General features: G+C 40.8%; 4 protein-coding genes across 4 annotated transcripts; 1 reads left to right on the forward strand and 3 right to left on the reverse strand.

Moving 5' to 3' along the window:
- Positions 1–520: 520 nt before the first annotated feature.
- On the reverse strand, positions 521–6,522 carry LOC139216008 (hepatoma-derived growth factor-like). The gene is made up of 6 exons (XM_070847056.1): positions 6,084–6,522; positions 4,150–4,226; positions 3,492–3,630; positions 2,912–3,070; positions 2,622–2,810; positions 521–2,408 (listed from the first exon to the last, which is right to left on the reverse strand). The coding sequence occupies exons 1-6, from the start codon at positions 6,168–6,170 to the stop codon at positions 2,388–2,390; spliced, it is 672 nt and encodes a 223-aa protein (XP_070703157.1). The 5' UTR covers positions 6,171–6,522; the 3' UTR covers positions 521–2,387.
- Positions 6,523–7,746: 1,224 nt separating this feature from the next.
- Positions 7,747–12,580, forward strand: prcc (proline rich mitotic checkpoint control factor). The gene is made up of 7 exons (XM_070846382.1): positions 7,747–8,529; positions 8,614–8,658; positions 8,869–9,357; positions 10,011–10,103; positions 10,235–10,381; positions 11,190–11,255; positions 12,155–12,580. Exons 1-7 carry the CDS (start codon positions 8,218–8,220, stop codon positions 12,239–12,241), a joined length of 1,239 nt encoding a protein of 412 aa, XP_070702483.1. The 5' UTR covers positions 7,747–8,217; the 3' UTR covers positions 12,242–12,580.
- A 1,836-nt stretch (positions 12,581–14,416) lies between these two features.
- Positions 14,417–17,360, reverse strand: mrpl9 (mitochondrial ribosomal protein L9). The gene is made up of 7 exons (XM_070846383.1): positions 17,115–17,360; positions 16,045–16,204; positions 15,814–15,938; positions 15,665–15,718; positions 15,441–15,542; positions 15,212–15,295; positions 14,417–14,828 (listed from the first exon to the last, which is right to left on the reverse strand). Exons 1-7 carry the CDS (start codon positions 17,199–17,201, stop codon positions 14,523–14,525), a joined length of 918 nt encoding a protein of 305 aa, XP_070702484.1. The 5' UTR covers positions 17,202–17,360; the 3' UTR covers positions 14,417–14,522.
- A 229-nt stretch (positions 17,361–17,589) lies between these two features.
- Positions 17,590–19,575, reverse strand: LOC139215878 (transmembrane protein 272-like). The gene is made up of 5 exons (XM_070846914.1): positions 19,432–19,575; positions 19,283–19,345; positions 19,145–19,195; positions 18,838–19,029; positions 17,590–18,408 (listed from the first exon to the last, which is right to left on the reverse strand). The coding sequence occupies exons 2-5, from the start codon at positions 19,341–19,343 to the stop codon at positions 18,146–18,148; spliced, it is 567 nt and encodes a 188-aa protein (XP_070703015.1). The 5' UTR covers positions 19,344–19,345; positions 19,432–19,575; the 3' UTR covers positions 17,590–18,145.
- Between the last annotated feature and the right edge of the window lie 1,165 nt (positions 19,576–20,740).

Raw genomic sequence — 20,740 nt, forward strand, 5'->3', positions numbered from 1 at the left:
AAAACCTGCAATCGGACATGCAAGCATGCTGAAGCAGCCATTAATCTTATGAAGCAGATGTACCAGCTACCAGACAGCAATTAAAAATCAATACTTCTGGTCCAGCGCCTCGCAGATACCATCAAAGCTCAAATAAATTTAAAGCATTATGTCTCCACCCAAACAATGCACTTAAAAGAGCTCCGATTCAACCAAACCCCATGATAATTTCACAAGCTGTCAGGACATATTACATAACACCAGAACTAGTTCAGCTATCCTGCCTAAAGCCCCAAACTGTGCCACAAGACTCTCCTGGGATCAAATTATTTGTGACAAGTGCATACACACACACACACACACACACACACACACACATAAAGTTGCCATCATTAGTGTCATACAATTGTAACACTGAAAAATGAGATGCGAGATGATTTATTAGGTTTGGTTGGTTTGAAAATTAACAGCAGACTTCCCTCTGTTTGAAACTTTATTCAGGATCAAGAGATTTACACAATACCTGGTTAGGGCGGTGCTGTAGGACTCAAAAGGATGATTAAAAAAAAAAAAAAAAAAGAAAGTAATAGCGTACAATCCTGTCGGTTAAAAAGACCAGATTGTTTTAGGTGCTTTCCCTTTTAGGAAGTGGACAATCTGCAATTAAAAAAAAGTAGGCTTTGATGAATATAAACATGACAAAATGAAGCTGTTTTTGTAATCGACATGTTTATTAAATGGACTGGCAACTACAACAGTAAACTAAGCAGCAGATTAAGATGAATGACAGCTTCTGAAAAGTAACAGAGAAAGCCAAACCAAGAATTACACTTTAAATGTCAAATTTTATCCTTGGAATAAATTCCAGATTTGATTTGACCATTTCATAGTTTGAAATCAGCGGTGGTGCAGGTAGGTGTAAGCCATCTTGGACATTTTCACTTTTAGAAGCTGAGATTTCTCCTGGGTTCATCATCATTTGATCAACTGTGGGCTCATGTCGACAAAAATACAGAAAAAGAACACCGAAGCGATGACGACTGTGACATCCAAGTAACACGGTGAGCGAGTTTAGCGTTAAGAAAAAAAAACAACAAAAAACTCGAAGCTTAAAAATTACCTACAGTGGAAAACACACCACATTTTGAACATGTTATCTAAACAAATGTTGAAATAAAACACATCTTTTAAAACATCACAACTTTGTTTTACAGCAAAAATAACAAGACCACTGAAATAAAACAGACTCATATTCCAGTTAAGAGGGTTGGGAACCAAAAAAATAAATCAGAAACCAAAGTTGTACAGATGGTTTTACTTTTTTTTCCCCCATTCTCGATTTGTGTTGCTCACATGATGGTGTTAACAAAGTCAGCTGAAAAAGAAACATTACAAATATTTGGTAAAACTGATTACTGAATGCAAATTGAGAATTGAGTTGGATTTCGAAGAGTTTTGCCAGATCACTTCTCCAGAAAAAGAGTGGTGACAAATAAAACTTTTTACGCCCAGCTCCATCTTGACTTGAAAAGTGTCAAGTCCAAACTCCGACACGACAACATTCAGGAATGTCTTTCTGCTTTCAATAACGCACAAGAAAGTTACAGAGGGGTTTACAAAGTGGCTGTTTTCATCCTAAAATAGTTCTTCTCAAATGGGATTTACATATTTCAACCTGGTGAAATGAATCTCATATTTTGGTCACCTGCAATAAAGGATAAACTACATCAAAGCAACAAAACCTGTGTTGCATTATAACATTATACAGTGAACTAGACAATGATTAATGCGGCAGGAAAAAAAAGAAAGAAAAAAAAAAGTGAAAAGTGCAACTCATGTATCCAACGCTTGAATATATGATTTACGATGAGGCTGAGAAGCTAGGTGAAACAAATGGAAGTAAAACATTTTATTTATGAACTAAAGCTGAGAGCATGGGTGAAAATTTTTTCTTATTCCAGTACATTTTCTAGCATTTAAAACCAGCAAATGGGAGCATTTATCATTTTTTTGTGGTTTAAATGTTCTTTTTATTTACTATATATTCAGTGTTTATTCCCTCTAAACTGAAAAATGTTTTGACACCTAGCATTCAGTCTTTGTAATTATGTAATTGCACTTAGAAATAAAAAATATATACACACCAAAATCCCATTTATAAATGAGCCATAAAGTGCTCATTTCAAATTGTTTGAAATCAGATTAGCAAACTTTTTGTTTTCTGGGATATATGATATCCCAAAAATGGCAAATGAGGATTTGTTTGTCTCTCAATACAAACAAACACGTTTTAAAATTCTCCTATTAATTAAACAGCTGAAATCTGGCATCCTGCAGGTAATTGTGTTGGTGCTTGAATTCCAGAGAAAAGCGTCAAAAGGTTCTTGGTTTTCTTCTGTGAGTTGGTGTTAAGCACTGTCTGTCACAGGCTGCAGGGAGAGCAGTGGAGAGCAATCAGAGGACAGGCATGCACGACCAATTTTGTAGATTTACTTGAGATTTCATGGCCTTTGAGCACCTATACTTAACATTACTGCAGGATATTTTACATGTAATATCATAAAACTTGGAAAAACACCAGAATAGTCCTTTAAGCCAACATTAAGCCCTCTTATTCAGATGCTTTCCCAGGTGTGTCTCACCTTATCTGCTGTTAGCTGGCCTCCTGCTGGAGCGTTTTCCTGGGCCTCTGGTTTTGACTCGCTCTGTGAGGAGGGAGCAGTTGCCTTGGGTCCAGCCACATCATTCAGCTTGGCCTCTGCGTTCGACTTGTTGCCGTCTACTTTAGAGTCATCTTCCGCATCTGTGTCCTTCGGCCGCTTGGGAGATGCCTTATAAAACGGTTTGAGGAGTGTCAGAGTGGGTATGAACTGTACCTGTGAACCGACTATGAAACTCTTTTATTTTCACAGACATGGAGAGGAAATCTCACCTCTGTGGACTCCTCTGCTTTTCGTTTAGTTCCCCCCCTCTCGTTCTTCTCGTCGATGACCAGGGCCCCTTCGTCCTCATCACTGCTGCCCTCGGCATCTGCTTTCTCTGAACTACCTGTGTCCCCTGCTCCTTCTGATGCATTGTCCTTCTTTGATGACTGAGGCCAATTAAATATTAGCAAAAGACAAGAAAACAATGTTTGGAGTTAAACCCACACAGGATAAACCACGGCAGGGTAGTTTTCCTGCAACAGTAAACACTTAAAAGATGATGGTACCAGTTACTTTGAAACAAAGTAGTGTGCTTTTTTTTTTTATCTGGTAAAAGAAGACAATTCATTTGTTGCAGAAACTTAACCAGATTTATCCAGACAAGAGGACGTTTGTAGAAAGAATGGCTTCAAGTTTTTGGCTTTCCGTCCAAAAGGGCCAATTTCTAATCACATCCTCAATACCTGATTGGTCTAAATCTCATGATTAGTTGTGTTGCCTGTCAAAAAAACACCTCTTAATGCGTCCTTTTCGTATTTCATACGCGTCCACAGCATACAGCTGGCCTCTATCTAGAGCTATACACACCTCTAAGCCTTCGTGCGTGACAGTGGGGTTGTTCTCAATCTCCCAGAGTCCCTCGGCGAAGCCTTTCCTCTTGCTTCCTTTTCCAAATTTTTCCTTATGTTCAGCGTACGGGAACAAATCCTTGGCCCCCAGGAACGCTCTGTGGTGATCAAACAGAAAAGACAGTAACATAATGCAACCATTAATTCATTTCATTTAATCAACCATATCAATCTAAATTACTGGCTGAGATGGTGTTAAGATACGCAGCTTGCAGGCTCCATTGTGTCATTTAGATAAATGAGAACACATAGTAGTCAATTATTACTTGATCAACAGAAATTGATTCATGACATTTTTGAGAACTATGAAATTTTGGCTTCACAATAGATTTAAAAAAAAAAAAAAAAAAAACAGGGTCACCCCAGACAAAAAAAAACATAACTGAGCCTCTTGGGATAGTGAACAGTGACTGTGAATTTGAGGGAATTGTGGAAATATAAAATTTAAAAAGGAAACAAAGCTAGTTTAAGATTACTTATCTGGGACAAACAAAGAAACAGAAAAGGTAGGACGGTCACAAATCCTCTGGGGAGCATGAACTACACTGAAATTCAATGAAAATCTGCCCTGACATTATTTAGTAATAAGACTGACAACAATAACACACATCACTCACGTCTCATGCGTTCCAAAAAAGAAGACCTGGTACTTGTTTGACGGAGACTTCACGGCTCCTTCAGGTAACTCATCAATCTGTAAATAAAGAGCAGAACTTCTTAAAAACAAATCCACAAAACTCTTTAGATACTAAATAGAATTACAACACAGTTAAAATTACACCCCCAAAATATTTATTTACGATGACAAAAGACAGAAGAGCAGCAAACCTGTATGTTTGAAAGGATCGAATCAGAAAACGTTTGATATTTTTCTTTGATAAATGACTTGGATAATTACTTCATAACTGAAGTTGTTGACCACGTTCTGTGTATTGCCTAATAAATCAAGTTTCAACAGTAGGGGTCTTAATGCTAAATTAGCCTTATAGGACTGGACAGTCATGGAACACAATGTAGTACACTTAACTGCTTGTTGAGAGGTATTTTAAAATGTATTGCTCAGCTTGATGAGGCATTACCGGCTGTTGTAAAATTCCCCTCCATTTGAACTCCTAATGAGCCCATTGAGAACAGGGGTCATTTCGCTTCACTTCCCATGTTTAACATCATCGCAGTGCACCGTTTGCCTCCACCATCTGCACCTCACTACATGGGCGCGCTTTCAAAGTAAACTGTTTTATTTGTATCTTTGAACAGAGGCACAGGAAAGCACTGTTATGATGGCCGAGCAGGGCGTCCGTTTGCCTCTGCCAGACGGGACTTTTGGCACTCCCAGATAGGGCCACTGTGTCAGGATAGGTGGGGCTGGGCCTGTAACCTGCTGACATAGGGCATGGCTGATAAGAAAAAGGAGGGAAGAGGCACAGATCAATACCGAAACTAACTTCACTACTGTGGGTGAAAGTGCAGATTTGTTCTGACGTATTAAGAGGCTCTCATGTATGAATGGTTGCTTCATCCAAAAAACCGAAAGTGACTGCAATCCAGCGTTTCCTTTTCAACTGTACAGGCCAGTTGTGGTTAGGGGTTGTGTGTTGTTTTTGTTTCCACATTTTTCCATTTTACTTTTGGCTCTAATGCAGTGTTAAGTGTCGAACTGTTTATCCCCATTTTCTTATTTTTACATATGTATGCACAAAGCTATTTATCAAACTCAGACTGAGGCTGCGTTTAAGAATGATATGTGACCTAGTTTGACTTGAAAAGTTAACATTTTCTCTCATGCTGAGTGACTAGGACACACTGATGGCAAAGCCAGGCTGCTGTGTGTTTATGGACCGGGTAGACATTACGTTATAGCCGCTGTTTTTATAAGCATGGGTCAAATTTTAAAGTAATGGAAGTATTAAAACGTTACGAGCTGAAACACCGACACTTGTAGCAACAAGCGTGAGCAGACAGGCTTGTTTACAAAGCACCAAAACATATGGACACACCAGCAGCCATGTGTAGTCTGTAATGCAACAGTTAATAAGGAGGAGGAAAAAAATGACTTAAAACTTATTCTTAGCTGATTTACAACGTGGCTTCGTGTCCTCAGATGGTCCAACATTAATGTTAAAGTAACGTTGTGTATAACATGATCGTTAATTTCATGTGTTACCGCTCCCCAACAGCTATTTTTACGGTGCTTAAAGCTTAAAGTTAACATTAGCCTAACGGGCCCCTTGGACACTTTAGCGGCACATGAAAAGCAGCGCTGGTGGCAAAGAGCAGCTAGCAACAACAGTCATATTTAGTTATCCAAGCAGGGCGCTGAGGTGTCTGTCTACACCATGAATCACCCAAAAGAAATTTGCAACTGTCTACATTTGGCTAGCTGTGTGTGGATGCTGGGCGACGTTAACGTTAGCTAGCACGGCGGAGCTAGGCTAGCTCATGGTGGCTAACGCTAACTACCGTTAGGCCTCGCAGGTAAACAAACGGCATGAGCGAAGAGCAGAGACCAAACCTAATGCTGGAAACGACACATTTAACGTCGGGTGCTTACCCTGGCAGGCCAGTGTGGATACCCCTTCATTTTAGCAAATACAAGATCTCCGGGTTTGTATTCTCGTTGCCTGTTGGACCTCGGCATGTTTCTTGCAGAAATGGCTCACTATGTCGCTCGGTTGCAGCGTTAATGTGTAATTAAAACACAGTCGTTTTAACGTGGTACACTATCCGTACTGGTCAGCACCTGCAGCAAACAAGCCAAGCGGTCGGGTTGTCATCCAAATTAACCAGGCGCGGAAAATTGGAGCAAAGACGCGACGGGCGACTTTTTTTTCGCGGATTCTGTGGACTGAAATCACGGCCGGTGGTACCGACACGGTTTCGGTCTGTGTTTCAATATCGTTACAATTTTCCAGGCTAAACGCTGCAGCTATTTGGTTCTAACGTTGTCCCACAAGCCACTGGCTCGTCCCTCGGACTGTTTGGGTTTGAAATTGAAACCCGCTTCCCACTTTGCAGACGCGCCCCCTCCACCTGGTGGAGCTGCACTGGTAACTAGCGCCCCTGCTGGCCAAGGCGTCATACTGCAGGTACACCTCGTGAAATAATACAATTAATTTTAGGACAGCAAGCAATAAATTAGTGCTTTGCTTGGAAATTTGCATTGTAAATTTGCAGAGGTAGGAGGCCAAGGGTAAACAGAACCTTTCATCCTCTCTGTGCACTGTGTTCATTTTTCCTTACTTAAATACTATCAGGGATAGATATAGATAGGCTTTATAGTACTTGGATTGAACATCCATCCATCCATCCATCCATCCATCCATCCTTTGTCTTATACTACTTGTCCTTAAGGGTCGTGGGGGGCTGGAGCCAATTCCAGCTGACATTTGGCACCCAGGATTGGTTGCCAGTCAATCACAAGGCCCACACATGGAGACAGCCAACCATTCACGCTCACACTGACACCTACGGGAAATCTAGAGTCACCAATAAACCTGACCTTCATGTCTTTGGACTGTGAGAGAAAACATGCAAACTTCTTGCTGTAAGGCAATGCTGCTAACCACAACACCATCATGCTCCGCTGGATTGAACAAAAATATGTGAATCTGCTATATAAGCATCAAACAGAAATAATGAAGTTATACAAAAATAAAATTTTGTGCTGTAGTCATTCATATTTTCAAACACATTTTCAATAAAAATAGGACAAACCTGCAGTTTTTGGGGCCCCAGTGCCTACTTTTGCAAAATAATGACTTATTATCTCAAAACGTCTCAAAAAGTCATTATTTTGATAAAGTATCTCATCATTTTGAGATACTAAGTGACTGTCTGTGTGTGTGTTGTGTGTATGTGTGTGTGTGTGTGTGTGTGTGTGTGTGTGTGTACGACAGTATTGCAATGATGCAGAGTAAAAAGATGCTAGAATAAATATGGGATAATTCTGTACAGGTTCCACAACACACTGTATAGTTTATAGTGAAACATTTACTCCCCGTTTACTAAAAACCTAAAAACCCACAAATTCAGTGTAACAACGGCACCAAATGATTACTGAAATAGATTCACAGATAAACTGCATTTGTAATTGTATTTTGGACACAGTCGGTCCGCCGGGGGCGTTAATGCCCTGAAGTTGTTTACCGACTGATAAAGAACAGACGAAGAAGAAAAAGCTGCGCAGAAAGCTGCGCAGTTGCCGTTTTCTTCAATCATGAATGATGGAGGCGAATGTTTTGATGGAGCCTAGGGACTAAAAAGCTCCGTTTTGTGGCGATAAACTCAACTGCCGCATCAACCGAGGTTGTATTATGTGTAAAAACAGATACGAGGCGATTTATGTTTGACTAAGCAGGAGAGGCTCGGTTAGCTGATATCGTTTGCTGCGGCGGCCTAGCCATTTATAGATATATATGTATAGCTACATTAGCTAGCGTCGTGAAGTTGGTGCAGTCCTTTCATTTACTGAGCTCGCTGTGAGGCCCCGCTTTTACCTGCTGGGCTTCTCTTTATACTACAGCTCCACCGGGGATTACTTTATTAATCAAATATTATCTTACCTTAGATTGAAGTCAGATCATCGGGAAGTGTGAGCGCGGCGTCTTGATACCTAATCAAGGGGAAGCGGTTATCCATGTCCACGAGTTACTGCAGATTAACAACCTCTAACAACATCCGCAAACATGTCTTTAGTCGCCTATGGCAGCAGTGATGAAAGTGACTCAGAAGAAACCTCGACCTCCGCCGCACCGGAGAGCAAAGTCAGCGCAGGAGGGCTCTTCTCCCTCCTGCCTGCCCCTAAAAAGACAGGATCGGCTGGTGGAGACTATGGACCAAGCAAGGAGACAAAAGCGAACCCTTCAGCGGGGAACAGCACGTCTAACGATGACCCAGATCCTCAGCCATCTAAAGGAGGCTTATTTTCTAGCCTGCCTAAGCCGAGGAAGCGAACAGAGCCCGTCAAGATTACTGTACCTCAAATCCAGAGAGGGGATGTGAGTACCGAGTCCGACCAGCCGCTTGCTTCCTGTTTTATATTATCAAGTTGTAACTCATAATCTGTGTATTTTTGTCCATAGTCAGACTCTGATGATGATGAACCATCAAAGAAGAAACAACCTCAGGTGAGAAAATCCTCTGATGTTCCTCTCAACATTTCTCCTCCTTCTGAAAGGCTAAAAATACATTAAAATGCTGGGAACCAATGACAGAATATATTATTTGATCCCCTTTGTATACCCCTATTATTAGACTGCAGCAATGTAGCTGCCATTGCCTGATCTCACACTGCCCCTTTTCCATTCATCTCCTGTCTTATCTCTTGCCTTCTCCAGAGTGCAGGTTCAGGCCTCTCCTCCCTTCTACCACAACCCAAAAACCTGACAGTGAAGGAGATCGACAGACCTCTGATTCCTCATGCGCTCACCAAGCGCCAAGAACCCAAAGGACCGAAGCCAGGGACGCCGGCTCAGGGTCTGCTCGGTTCTAGTGCATCCCCCTCTGCTATCAAAGCTGCAGCGAAGTCAGCTGCCTTGCAGCTGGCAAGACAAATAGCCACTGACGACCAGGATAACGAGGAGGACATTACCCCACAGAACTACTTTTCTCTGGGTGAGAGCTCCCAGCCTCTCCCTGCAGTCGTCCCAAGCTTAGACCCTGAGACAGGAGCCGCCACAGAGCCTCTTTCTCTTGCACCAGCAGACGAGCCCGGTCAGTCAGACGCCCCTCTTGACTTCGCAGGGAACCATGAGGGAGCGAGTGCATGGGGGGCTCAATATCCTCAGTACCAACAGCCAGTGGCAGGCCCTGAAGCTTTCCCTTCGGTAATCATGACTCATACAGTACCTTATACCTTTATATCTATGTTAGCCGAATGGCTTTAAATTCAGATTATACTATGTATGATTTTACTTGCATGATAACATGTATAATTACATTAAGTTCAATATTTAATGCAGCCCTCTTTTAAGTGCTGGAATATCTTATTATAACAGTCAGCTCTGATCTGAGTGTGTCAAGAAAACCCACAGGAAGCCTTGACTTCATGAATAGTCGAGGCATGCATTCACTTGCCCGATATCCAGTCATGTACTACAGATACCGTTTACAGTATAGATGCTATTGTGACACACTCACAAGTAGAATAAGATCGCCTTGAAATCAATTCCAAAAATATACATGGAGGCAACAATAGTCACACACTGGTCTTTTATAGTTTCAGATCTGTTGAGCGTTTGCAGTGAAATCCTTGTTTTGCCATTTTGAAACATTAACAATGCACAAAATCCAGTGGTTTGTAGTGAATAGAAGGGCTGCCAGTATCCCAAGTGAGCTAACAGCTTGAACTACAGTTGTCCAGGGGAAACAAGTCAAAAAAACGAGAGCAGTCCTATGATCAACTATAGACAATAAAGAGATGTAAACCAGGAAGAACTGAAAATGAATTTAACATCCCATACTTTTCCTCCTTGGACAGGGATATTATAATGAGCCATACTACCAAGATCCTAACACCGGACTGACTGAGGCTGAAGAGCCTGACCAGTCTGCCATGTTTGATGATGAAGCGGTAAGAAGAATGCTGCTTCTTCTATTTGTATTGTTTAGCTGTATAACCAGCTGCAGCATGGTTTTGTTTCACTCCAAGCCAGGTTGAAAATGTTGTTTAACTGATATGAGCATTTCCCTCCTGAACTTCAGTTCATGCGGCTGCAAGGGAAACGCAACAGGGGCAAAGAGGAGGTGAAGTTTCTGGAGATCAAAGGGGACGACCAGCTGAGTGGCAACCAGCAGTGGATGACCAAGAGCATGTCGGAGGAGAAGCAGACCCGTCAGTCCTTCAGCAAGGTGACCTGACTACATTTCCGTCACAGTAGGAGGTCCAGAACGGACAGGGTTGGGTGTAAGGTCCTGCTTAGGTTCATGTTCAGATTTTTAGCTCAGCTTCCAGAAAGTGGAAGGATTTTGTGTGGTCTTGTTCACCATTGATTTACACTCAGTTGAGAACGGAAACCCATCGGCCCTAGAATGTGTGATGTGGTGGAATGAATGAATCTTTATTGTCTTTATTGCCATTATAACGGGTACAACAAAATTGAAAGGTGCAATCCTCCTTAGGTGCCATAAAAAGTATAAAAGAAACACACTAGAATACTGTGTAATAAATATATAAAGAACAAAGTGCAGAATAAAAAGTACACTAAAGTGCAATATAAAAGAGAAATATCTTCGAGACCTAAACAACACGTCATTGTGTTGTATGTTGCGTCAACTTTGTACTGTACTCTGGCAAAGCAATTTTCTTCGGGATCAATAAAGTTGCTCTTATCTTATCTTATTGCACAAGACCTGTTTAGACCTTACAACAGAAAGGATTCTTATTCCTGTAACGTGAGCAATCACGAGGGAGCAAATGGCTTTGGTTATTTGACTCTTGAGGTTTTTACCAAACGAAACACGCAGATGAGTTTGATATTCACAGGGCTGTTACAAAAATGATTTAACGTAAGTCAGAAAGCATAAACGGTCAGAACATGCCCTTATTGATCACATGAGCCTGTAGTCAGACTACAACACGTGCATTACAACACATTTACTGCTTAGATATTAATGTAACGTCTTTTTTTTTTTTTTTTAACCATTTTCATTTCTGCAGAAAAAAGGAGAACAGCCTACAGGACAACAGCGACGCAAGCATCAGATAACGTATCTCATACACCAGGTGAGTGCCTCATTTGTGGAACATACATTTTGTCATCTGCTCATGTTTGCGAGCTTCCATGGGGACGTCTATGCCGACGCGTAACACCTAATATTGGAGAAATTGTTTTGACTCCAAAAACAGCCTAGGATTCAAGGGTCAGGGATTCAGAGTTCAATTAAAATCACATATTGTAGCTTAGGCAAGAGCTTCTAGTGTAACTGAGCAAACCTCAATGATTAATTTTGAGTTGGTTTTGAAGGAGATGCAGTGCAGGATGGGAGTAAGGGGTTTCTGTACAAACATACCAGGAGTCTGCACTCCCAGTGTTGCATGTCTGCTCACGTTGAGCTCCAGGTTGATGGCCGACATGCTTGTTTGCACAGAGCAAACCTCAAGGCTCGTGTTGACTACAGTACGCCTGAGGTTTATACAGGAAGCTGCATATCCGACATATCCACCATGACACATCCACACAAGGCATTCAAACCAGCTTAAAAAGGAGCCAAATTTCTCTAAACTCTCTTAAGTCAACTAAGCAGCGTCTTGTTTAACCTTCAGTGATTGTCGTGCTGTTGTTCTATCACACGGGTTTTATTTTTTACACACCATTGATAGTATTCAGTGTTGGGATACACACATTTTTTGTGTGCTCACTCAGGCTTGCCCCCCCCCTGTGATATCTCTGGCAGCCTGATCCCCATAATTAGACTTGCATACTGTTTACAGATCCCACGCCAGCATTTGAAAATCTCTTTACATTTTTGAATTAAAACAAACAACAAAAAAATGGTTCAAATGACCCAAAAAAAACTTAAAATCAACGCGTACTCATTTTAAAAGGCATTATTTTATCTACAATCTACATTTAATCCCACAAAAATTTACCAGGAATTTTACTTGAATTTCTTCCGTCACAGGCAAAGGAACGCGAGTTGGAGCTGAAGAACAACTGGGCAGAAAACAAGCTGACCCGCCGGCAGACCCAGGCCAAATATGGTTTCTAAATCTCATACTGTGGACTCGTGGAGGCATGTGGAAACCCTGCATCAGAAAATAGATTAGACATTTCCAGATCTCTCTTCAGTGTTTGGAAAGAAACTAATCACACCCTAATACAGATGTTCCCTGCTGCCCTCCTTCCTCTGTATTTGCGTTGAATTGGTAATATTTAGTTGGTTTTTTTTGGTCAACTTTCTCATAAGGTGTTACCCCAGTCACAGTAAATATAGGCGCTATACCTACTTAAAAATGTAACTGTGTTTTTAAGGTACCTGTGGCCAGTTGATGACTGATATGACACAATGTGACCCTGAAGTGGCCAATATAAATGTTTTCCTTTTGAACGTGTGTGCTTCCTGTTCATACAGTGAACACTGATGTACGGCTCCTTTATTGTGACAAAGACAGATCACTCCACAAGACAGGTTTGGTTCTCTGGCAATCGTACAAATGTTCGTAGAATGTTGCCATTGATAATGAGAAATGAACTGGACTCATTAGAAAGCTGTGACATTTATACGTTATACATATTTATCTCAACACAAACAACTTTGTAATAAAAAAATAAAGATGTTGGAGTTGCTCATAATGACTTTCATTAAATTAAGGGTGTTGCTGTTGATTTGTCCCTATTTGTTTTCTTCTTTTTTTTCCAAAGAACATGCAAGAACTGCCAGAGAACCAAACCTGTCAGTTTCAGATGGGTCTGTAGCTACAATCAGGCCAAAAAAACCCATCAGATTTTAACACGAAACTGGAATTTAACTCTGAATTTTACTTGGCTGCATCTTACAGTTCAGTAGTTTTCTCCTAAATCCCAATGGCGGCTCTTTATATTATGCTGAATTTGATGATTAGTTGTCAGTAATGCAACAAGTGTATATGTCAAATGCTGAGCACATTTGTGTCTAGGTGGTTGAGAGGAATAACTATTTCTTTCTTCTGCTCCCGTTTTAGGAAAATTTTGCCATCAAAGTGAATGAGGAATATCTATTTATGTGGCTTGTCCACTGCCAGGGAGACAGAAATACACTTAAGACTTTTATTGAGCGAAACTGCTATGAGCTGTTCAATGTGATACTGCCAATCTCTCCAGTGCTGGAGGATATAGCAGATTTGTTTTCTTTTCTAATGACTGTAAAGATCGATCTTCTCTCAATACTACAAGGCAGCCTTTTAAATAGCTTTTCATAGAAGCACTGACATTTATTTGTGCTCTAACGGTCTCCTGCTCTTATATCAAAGCGATGGGTAGTCCACCGTCCAGTGCTCTATTTCCATAGAGCATAAATGTTGACAAATATTTCTACATGTATTATATTTCACTACAAATTGGATTTTGCAGAGATCTCCATTTGTAAACTATGGCAGGGTGCGGCGGCAGCTCCGTAGTCCATTACCGCACCAACACATGCACAACCTGATCTGCCTCAAATAATAATCTGATGGTTGGCAAAAACATTACCAGCAGTCCAGGAAAATTAACTGCTTTCACAGCTATGGTACACTCCGCCTGCAGAGCTTCTGTCAGAGCACATTTACACACCTGACAGTATGAATCCATATCCATAGACATATCTTATTGACAGGAATATAAGTTATAGAGCTTAAACAGAATGTTTGTTTTCTTTGCCTTGCACCTTATTCTCAACATCTCTTAGGCAGTGCAAAGGGTGTTTTGATAATGTGCATTTCTTTATTAATCAGACATTCAGAGCACTTCTTGGTTAATAACATATCTGTTCAACGGCGTGACTGGGAATTTTTTGTTTGGTTTTGTTTATCCTCTACTTTTGTTATGGGTGTTGTGCAGTTAAAATGAATTAATTAATGAATAAATCTTTTCCTTTCCTGGCTCCACACCTTTGAATGCAACTGGGTGGTTTCTGGTTATGTCTGGTTTCACAGTGATACACGTTTTACATGCAGTGGCATTACAAAAGTTACTTACTTTTCCCAACAATGCTGCATTTTCCTTAAATGTGAAACCTCTACAGGTTCCTTAGAAGCATCCCACAGGACTTTTCTGAACTGTTTCTGTTGGTGGACCTTCAGCAGTGTGTATTGTTCCTCACAGTTCACTCACAACACTGAGTAAAATTAAGTTTACATTCAGTTGTAATATTCGTACAGATCAGATTTTTAATGGCTCGTGCACATGCATGAGAAGGATGCACGTCTGAAAGGAATGAAAATTAGCATTTTAATAATCACAATGTTTTTATGCCTGTATAATGTGTGTTACAGGTAAACAAGGTCCATTTGAGCTCTATGGATCCCCTCACTTTACTCTTTTTTGGGACTGTCACTTGGTGGTGCTGTTTTGTCTTGACTCGTCTGCGTTCCTGCTGCCGTTTCTTCTCCTGCTGAGGCCGAAGCTTCACTAACTTGACTAACAGAGTCTTTACCAGCTTCAGCCCTCACTGCAGACACAGCCTTCAGACCAACAGCGTCCTCTTCATCAGCAGGTCCTGGAACATTTGAGTCTGCCTGCTCCTGCTGCATTTGTTTTTTCTGCTTTTGATAACTTGCAGACGGGTCTTCGTGAGGCAGCAGCGACACGGGGATGCGAACTTTGTCAATTCCATTAACCTGAAAGATAAAAATATGAAGAATGAGCAGTCTGGTCTTTGGCGGAACATCAGCCACAACCTGCTTATGTTTAGTGATGTTTTAATTGTTTTGGGATGATGAGAGTGACATGAAGAAGTGCTCTTGGGGTATTGTGGTGAAATATTAAAAAGGTTAAGGTTCAAGGTAACTAAAAAAAAATATATTGTCTTTCTAGTATATAGCTGCTGCTAAAATGTGTCAATTTTCTTGCAACAGACAGACCTTATAATGTAAACACCCACACATAACATTTTTAACACGCTAAATGTTTGAAATCAATGTCTACAAACTACTAAAACAACATCCATAGTGCTGAGCTACACTTGCAGGCACGTGATGCACTGAAAAAGAACATTTCTCACCTGAACTTCACACCAGTAGTCGCCCACTTCATTGACTGACTCAAACGGAAGACTCAATGCATGAGGTGGCACAACAACTCCCAGCTATGGAAAAGTTTTATTTAAGTCAATGAAACAATTACTGTCATGTTTAGCAGAGGCACTTCATGTCAAACTGGGCATGAACAGGACATATTTTGAGCAGATAATACAATGTAGGGGAAATGGAAGAGGAAAGAAAAGACCATACCTTCTTGAGAAACTGTCTGCAGATGACCTCTTTAGTGACCTGAAATTCTTCCACAGGCATTTTGTTTATCTTCAACGTGCAGCGCTTAAGGAACTCCAAAGTCTGTAAAAAAAAAAAAAAAAAAAAAAACACCAGGAAACCTTAGTTAGAAAAGTCACAGCTGTTACTAAATAACTGTGACTCCAGTACAGGATGAAAAAAATCTTCACTTGATGAAAACTCACCATTTGTCCAGTGCGGGTTTGGATTCTATCCTCTGGCCTCCCCTCACGCAAAAGCTGTTGTTAGTTAAAGTGACAATCATCAATAGATATATTGCTATCTGAAATGTGGGGGGAATAAATGACTGAATTAATTAAAATGCAATACACACTCTCAACTCCTCCGCAAATATGTGTTTGTTCTCTGGTGATGGATACACCGCGAGGCCTTGGGGCAGCAGCTTATTTCTGCCAATAGACTTCTTCACATACACCGTGTCTCCTCGTCCACCAAGCTCTATCAGGACAAACAAAAGTTTTATTTGCGCAAAGAAAATTGTTAAAACTTTGAAATCAGAAATGTGAGGTTTATATGATCTGTTAGAAGCACCGTAGACACTCACTGGGTACTGTCTGAGTCAGAATGAGCTCCATCTTGTCCTTGGGATTGTGTTTGATGTCTTCAACCAACTTGTAGATTCGGTGTCTTCGAGGGTGAAGCCTCGGCGGACTGCCGATTTTAGATAAGGGTACCTGCCACCAGCGCTCTACCACGACTGTGTTCTGTGGAAACATCAAGCATAAAACTGTATATCTGCTGTCACGTCCATGTGAAAAACAAAACTAACCGTAGCCTTCACAGGGCTTCAGTTTATGTTGATTGTGCGGATTTGTGATCTTTGTTGTTATGGCTCTCCAGCTAAACTGTAGTGATGATGTTATTATGAGTGGACTGGTATGTTTCTGTGGGCCCATTTCTCTCTGTCTTTCCACTTAAATGGAGCATCTCCTGTTAATATACATGTCATTCATAAAAAAGACTTGTTTCAAAGGCAGATGCACGTCAAGTTTCACACATGTCAAGATCTTCCCCCAAGATTCTCTGAATGCAAAAAAGACAGAAAACATGTCTAAAAGGATGATTGATGGAATGGAATTTCCCCTTGGGGATTAATAAAGTATATTGATACAAAAGTAAAAAATAAAAGACAATTATTCTCAAGTTACAGACTCTTAATTCACTTAAAAATGTATATATTTGGATTACTTAAAATTCTATAGATCAATACCCATTCACTGGTGCAATGATTAACTCGTAGGGAATTTAAATTCATGTTTCATGCACACACATATATGGATGTATATGGCTTACACTGCTACAGATGAAGTGAGAAATAACGTGATGATAAATAACAGGCCATTCATTAACATTTTTAGGTTTATAGGAGTACTTAGTTTTGTGCATTTAAACTCAATGGGGTGATGTGGTGTGTAGTTTAAGCAATGAAAAGTATTGTAATATTCAAGAATATTTTATGACTATAAGTTAATTGGTTATATTTATATCTGTAACATTAACCAGAAGTAATGGTGTCACAACGCTGACCCTCCTGGTGCGAACCAGTTTGAGACGGTGACAGATTCTAGATGTAGTTTCCTAGTGTTGTGTTGTGAAGAGCAGAGTCTGACTGACCTGAGCAGGAGTCAGGGAGAAGCTCCTGACAGCAGGCTGCAGCAGCAGATCCTGAAGGACGCGGCGGCCCGAGCTCCACATGGTCATTAAACCCCGCGCTTCACCTCCTTCAACACTTTCAGTCACACTGACCACTAAGAAGTCCTCTGGTTCCTTGGTTTACACACCTCCACCATCGGCGGACTCCTCAGTTACCGGCCAGATAACCGCAGCATGGACATTAGCTAACGGCTAGCAGCTAACTAGTGGAGATAGTTCTGTGTCTGTGTGTGTGTGTGTGTGTGTGTGACGTAAGAAGGACCCCAGTAGCTGCTATAGTAGTCCCGAAGAAAGCCTGAATTAAAAGTTACCACAAATATCTATCTATCTATCTATCTATCTATCTATCTATCTATCTATCTATCTATCTATCTATCTATCTATCTATCGGTCTTCAGGATTCATTAAATACTTTAGACATGTGGTATATTGAATGTTTCATTTTTTACACATTTAATCAAGCAAACAACACATCAAACCTTCAATCTCAAGCAACACAATTGTTACAATACCATGTTAGGTGGTGCAATCAAGGAAAATTACTCCACTGCAGAAAACACACACACACACACACACACACACACACACACTCTCTCTCTCTCTCTCTCTCTCTCGATCTCAATATTGAATGAATGTTAGCTGAACATCCAGCAGTTTATCTTTTATCTGTTAAAATGATGGTTTGGCGTCAACAGGAAGCTTGTGATGTGACAGTGCAAAATGTTACTTCAGTCTCAAGTATGGTAAGGCTCCTTTCTTCAAGTGTTACAGGAAGATTGCAGGAAGAAAAAATCTTGTAGCAATTTTGAGGGCTTTTACTTGTAGCTGCCTCCAACATTTATATCTACTGTACGACCACAAAGAATCAAAAATCTACCACAAATAATAAAAATAACCCTCTTGACTGTCAAAAATTGGTAAAAGTTTCACCCCTGTCAAACAGTGTAACGGTAAATTCCTCAGACACTTGAAGACATGAGCTACAATTTGTATCACACATCACCAGCAGTGGGTTCCTCAGAATCACTTATTGTTCCGTAGAAAGAATAGCGGTTAGGTATCAGCCTGCGTCGTGCAAACACAGTCGCACAGCAGGTCACTGTGGCGAAGCAACAACAGCAGACAAACACTAGAGCCATGGTGGCCCACACCAGGGTGGTGACAATGAAGGCAAACTGGTAGGTTGTCTGGTGGCAGTACCGAGCTTCTCCAGGTGAGTAGCTGGGAGGATGTACGGCATAAACCCAGGTGGTGCCTACAGGGGAGCATTTCAGAACATTTTTTTAGCTGAACTCGATGTGACTCAGGATTCAGCTGCATTTAAATCAGAATTTGATAATTGTTTGGTCACTGTCAACCAAATCTGATCAAACCAAACCTGTACAGTCATTTTGAATGTTTAACTCTTAAGGTCAACTCTAAAGCCTCTTAAAACTGTCCTTCAAAACTAAAGTTGTGGAGACATACTTTTTAGGGGCTTTAAACTAACTATTGCACATGTTTTAGAATTGTAGTGACGTAGAAGTGTAATGTAGCATTGCACTAAAATAAGAACCTCACATTTACTCTTATGCACACCACATGACTAAATGTACCTAATTGTTGTACACCACTGCCTGATTCAAGAATGTAGGGATATTTATCTTGGCGTTAACAATAACATCCTGCTGATATTTTCACCCACCTGCGATAAACCAGCCAAAACTGAAGAGGTGCAGGAGGGCCATGCAGACCGAGCTTACAATTAAAGCAAAGCCGTCCTCCCAGAAGCTCCTGGTGTAGGTCAGAGACAGAGAGAGCAGGCTGGCTGCTCCCAGCACTATCAGGTAGATGGGGATGCTGGGCTGTACTGGACAACGGTCCATATGTGTAGCCCCTGTGATGCAGGTGTCCAGATCCGGAAAAGATGTCAATAATAGCGTGGGATTTTGAAAAAGTTTCAAAAACATACAAAATAATATATTGCAGTGATCAAACAGCTTTAAACTCACCCAAACCAATGGCTGCAATCATAACCATCCACCAAATAATATTCACAACAACTACGAGAAAGGAAGAGGGACAGGGTCAAGAATTGGTATCGCAGTACAACATGAAGACATAAATGTGATGGAGGAAAGACTTCTAACCAAGTGTTGAAATGAGCACGGCACTTTGAGGCCTCAATTCCTCCTGTGAAGACGGGCTCATGTCTGCAGTGAGGAAAGTAAAAGTCTTGTCACAGTTACACACAGACATGAACAGGAAGAGGAGCTGCTGCAGCAGAGTTATACTGTACCTGTGGGTCTGAATGGAGAGACTCCTCAAGGAATTCTTCTTCTTCCACTTTTCAATAAGTGAGTGTATCAGTCACAGTTTGTCGCTTCTTAACAAACTGTCAACTTTGTCAACATCCTTTGCTGTTTTGGCAGGATGTTAAGACATGTTACGTAAAGCCAAAGTGTTTCAGCAACTGTTTTGCAACGCTCTCTGTTTTCAGCCACGAAGAAGTGATGATAAAATCTATTATCTGACACAAACAATCTGCATGCTACAAGTGCTTTAGGCCACAAACCAGTCACAGTCACATGGTGTCCTCATATGTCTCCTGCAAACCACACTGAAATTCTACATTTTGCAATTATTGGACATAATGAATAAATCTTAATGGGATTAATTTAAAGTTGCTTGCACCAGTGTGGTAGTAAAACCTCAGAGTGCACTTCCATCACACATTTAGTTTTTACTATTTTCTGTAGAGCAGCTGACTGTGAAAAACTGATTGCAGAGTGCACCTGCTTATGGTTTATTTTTGATATTCTTTGTAATTTCAGCACCAGGTCTAAAAAAGCAACCATGTTGTTGGAAAGGAAACCTCTTTAAAGGGTTTTAAAGGGGCATGGAAGTCATGACAGGGTCGTTCGCTGCGTGTTTTCAATATAGAGTTTGGAGCAACATTGAAGATGATAATCAGCTCTACCTTAAATGGAGACTCCAACGATACAGTATTGCACTACCAAAAAGTTGTAGAACTTGCAGAAGTAGTAATAAAAGACAAATAAAACAGTACTAAACTATTTTAGCTTTGCACATTGATGGACGTGGAACCAGATATATTGTCTTTTTTATTCCACAAGTGAGGGAAATTCCTGTATCTTCCAATATTTTTGTGCTTTTCTCAGTAAATTGATAACAATGTTGTGAAACAGAACACCAGCCAGATTATTATAAAAGGCTTTAGTCTGGAGGAGGACCTCTTCCTGTGTCAGTGTGCCCTGGGTAACAATGAGAAAATAATTGGCAACAGGATATGTGTGAATGTGGAAAAGTATAAAGAGTAAAGGCTGGTGCTGAATGTTTTGAGATGATATAAAATATTACGGATAAGGGACGATTTTTCTTTTTAGGCCATGAAAATATCATGGCCCAGGACAGCATGTGCACCCAGCTCGTTGTCTACAGCTAATATGCGTTATCTCAAAGTACTGTGAGAACTGGCTGGAGAGCAGTTAGCCGTTATCTGTGTAATGCTGATGTCAACTCATGGCTTGTAAGCAATTAAAAATCTTTGTGAGACTTGTGACAATCTTGTGTCATTCTGGCATTTG

Source organism: Pempheris klunzingeri, chromosome 16 (assembly GCF_042242105.1).
Source record: "Pempheris klunzingeri isolate RE-2024b chromosome 16, fPemKlu1.hap1, whole genome shotgun sequence".
Lineage (NCBI taxonomy): Eukaryota > Metazoa > Chordata > Actinopteri > Acropomatiformes > Pempheridae > Pempheris > Pempheris klunzingeri.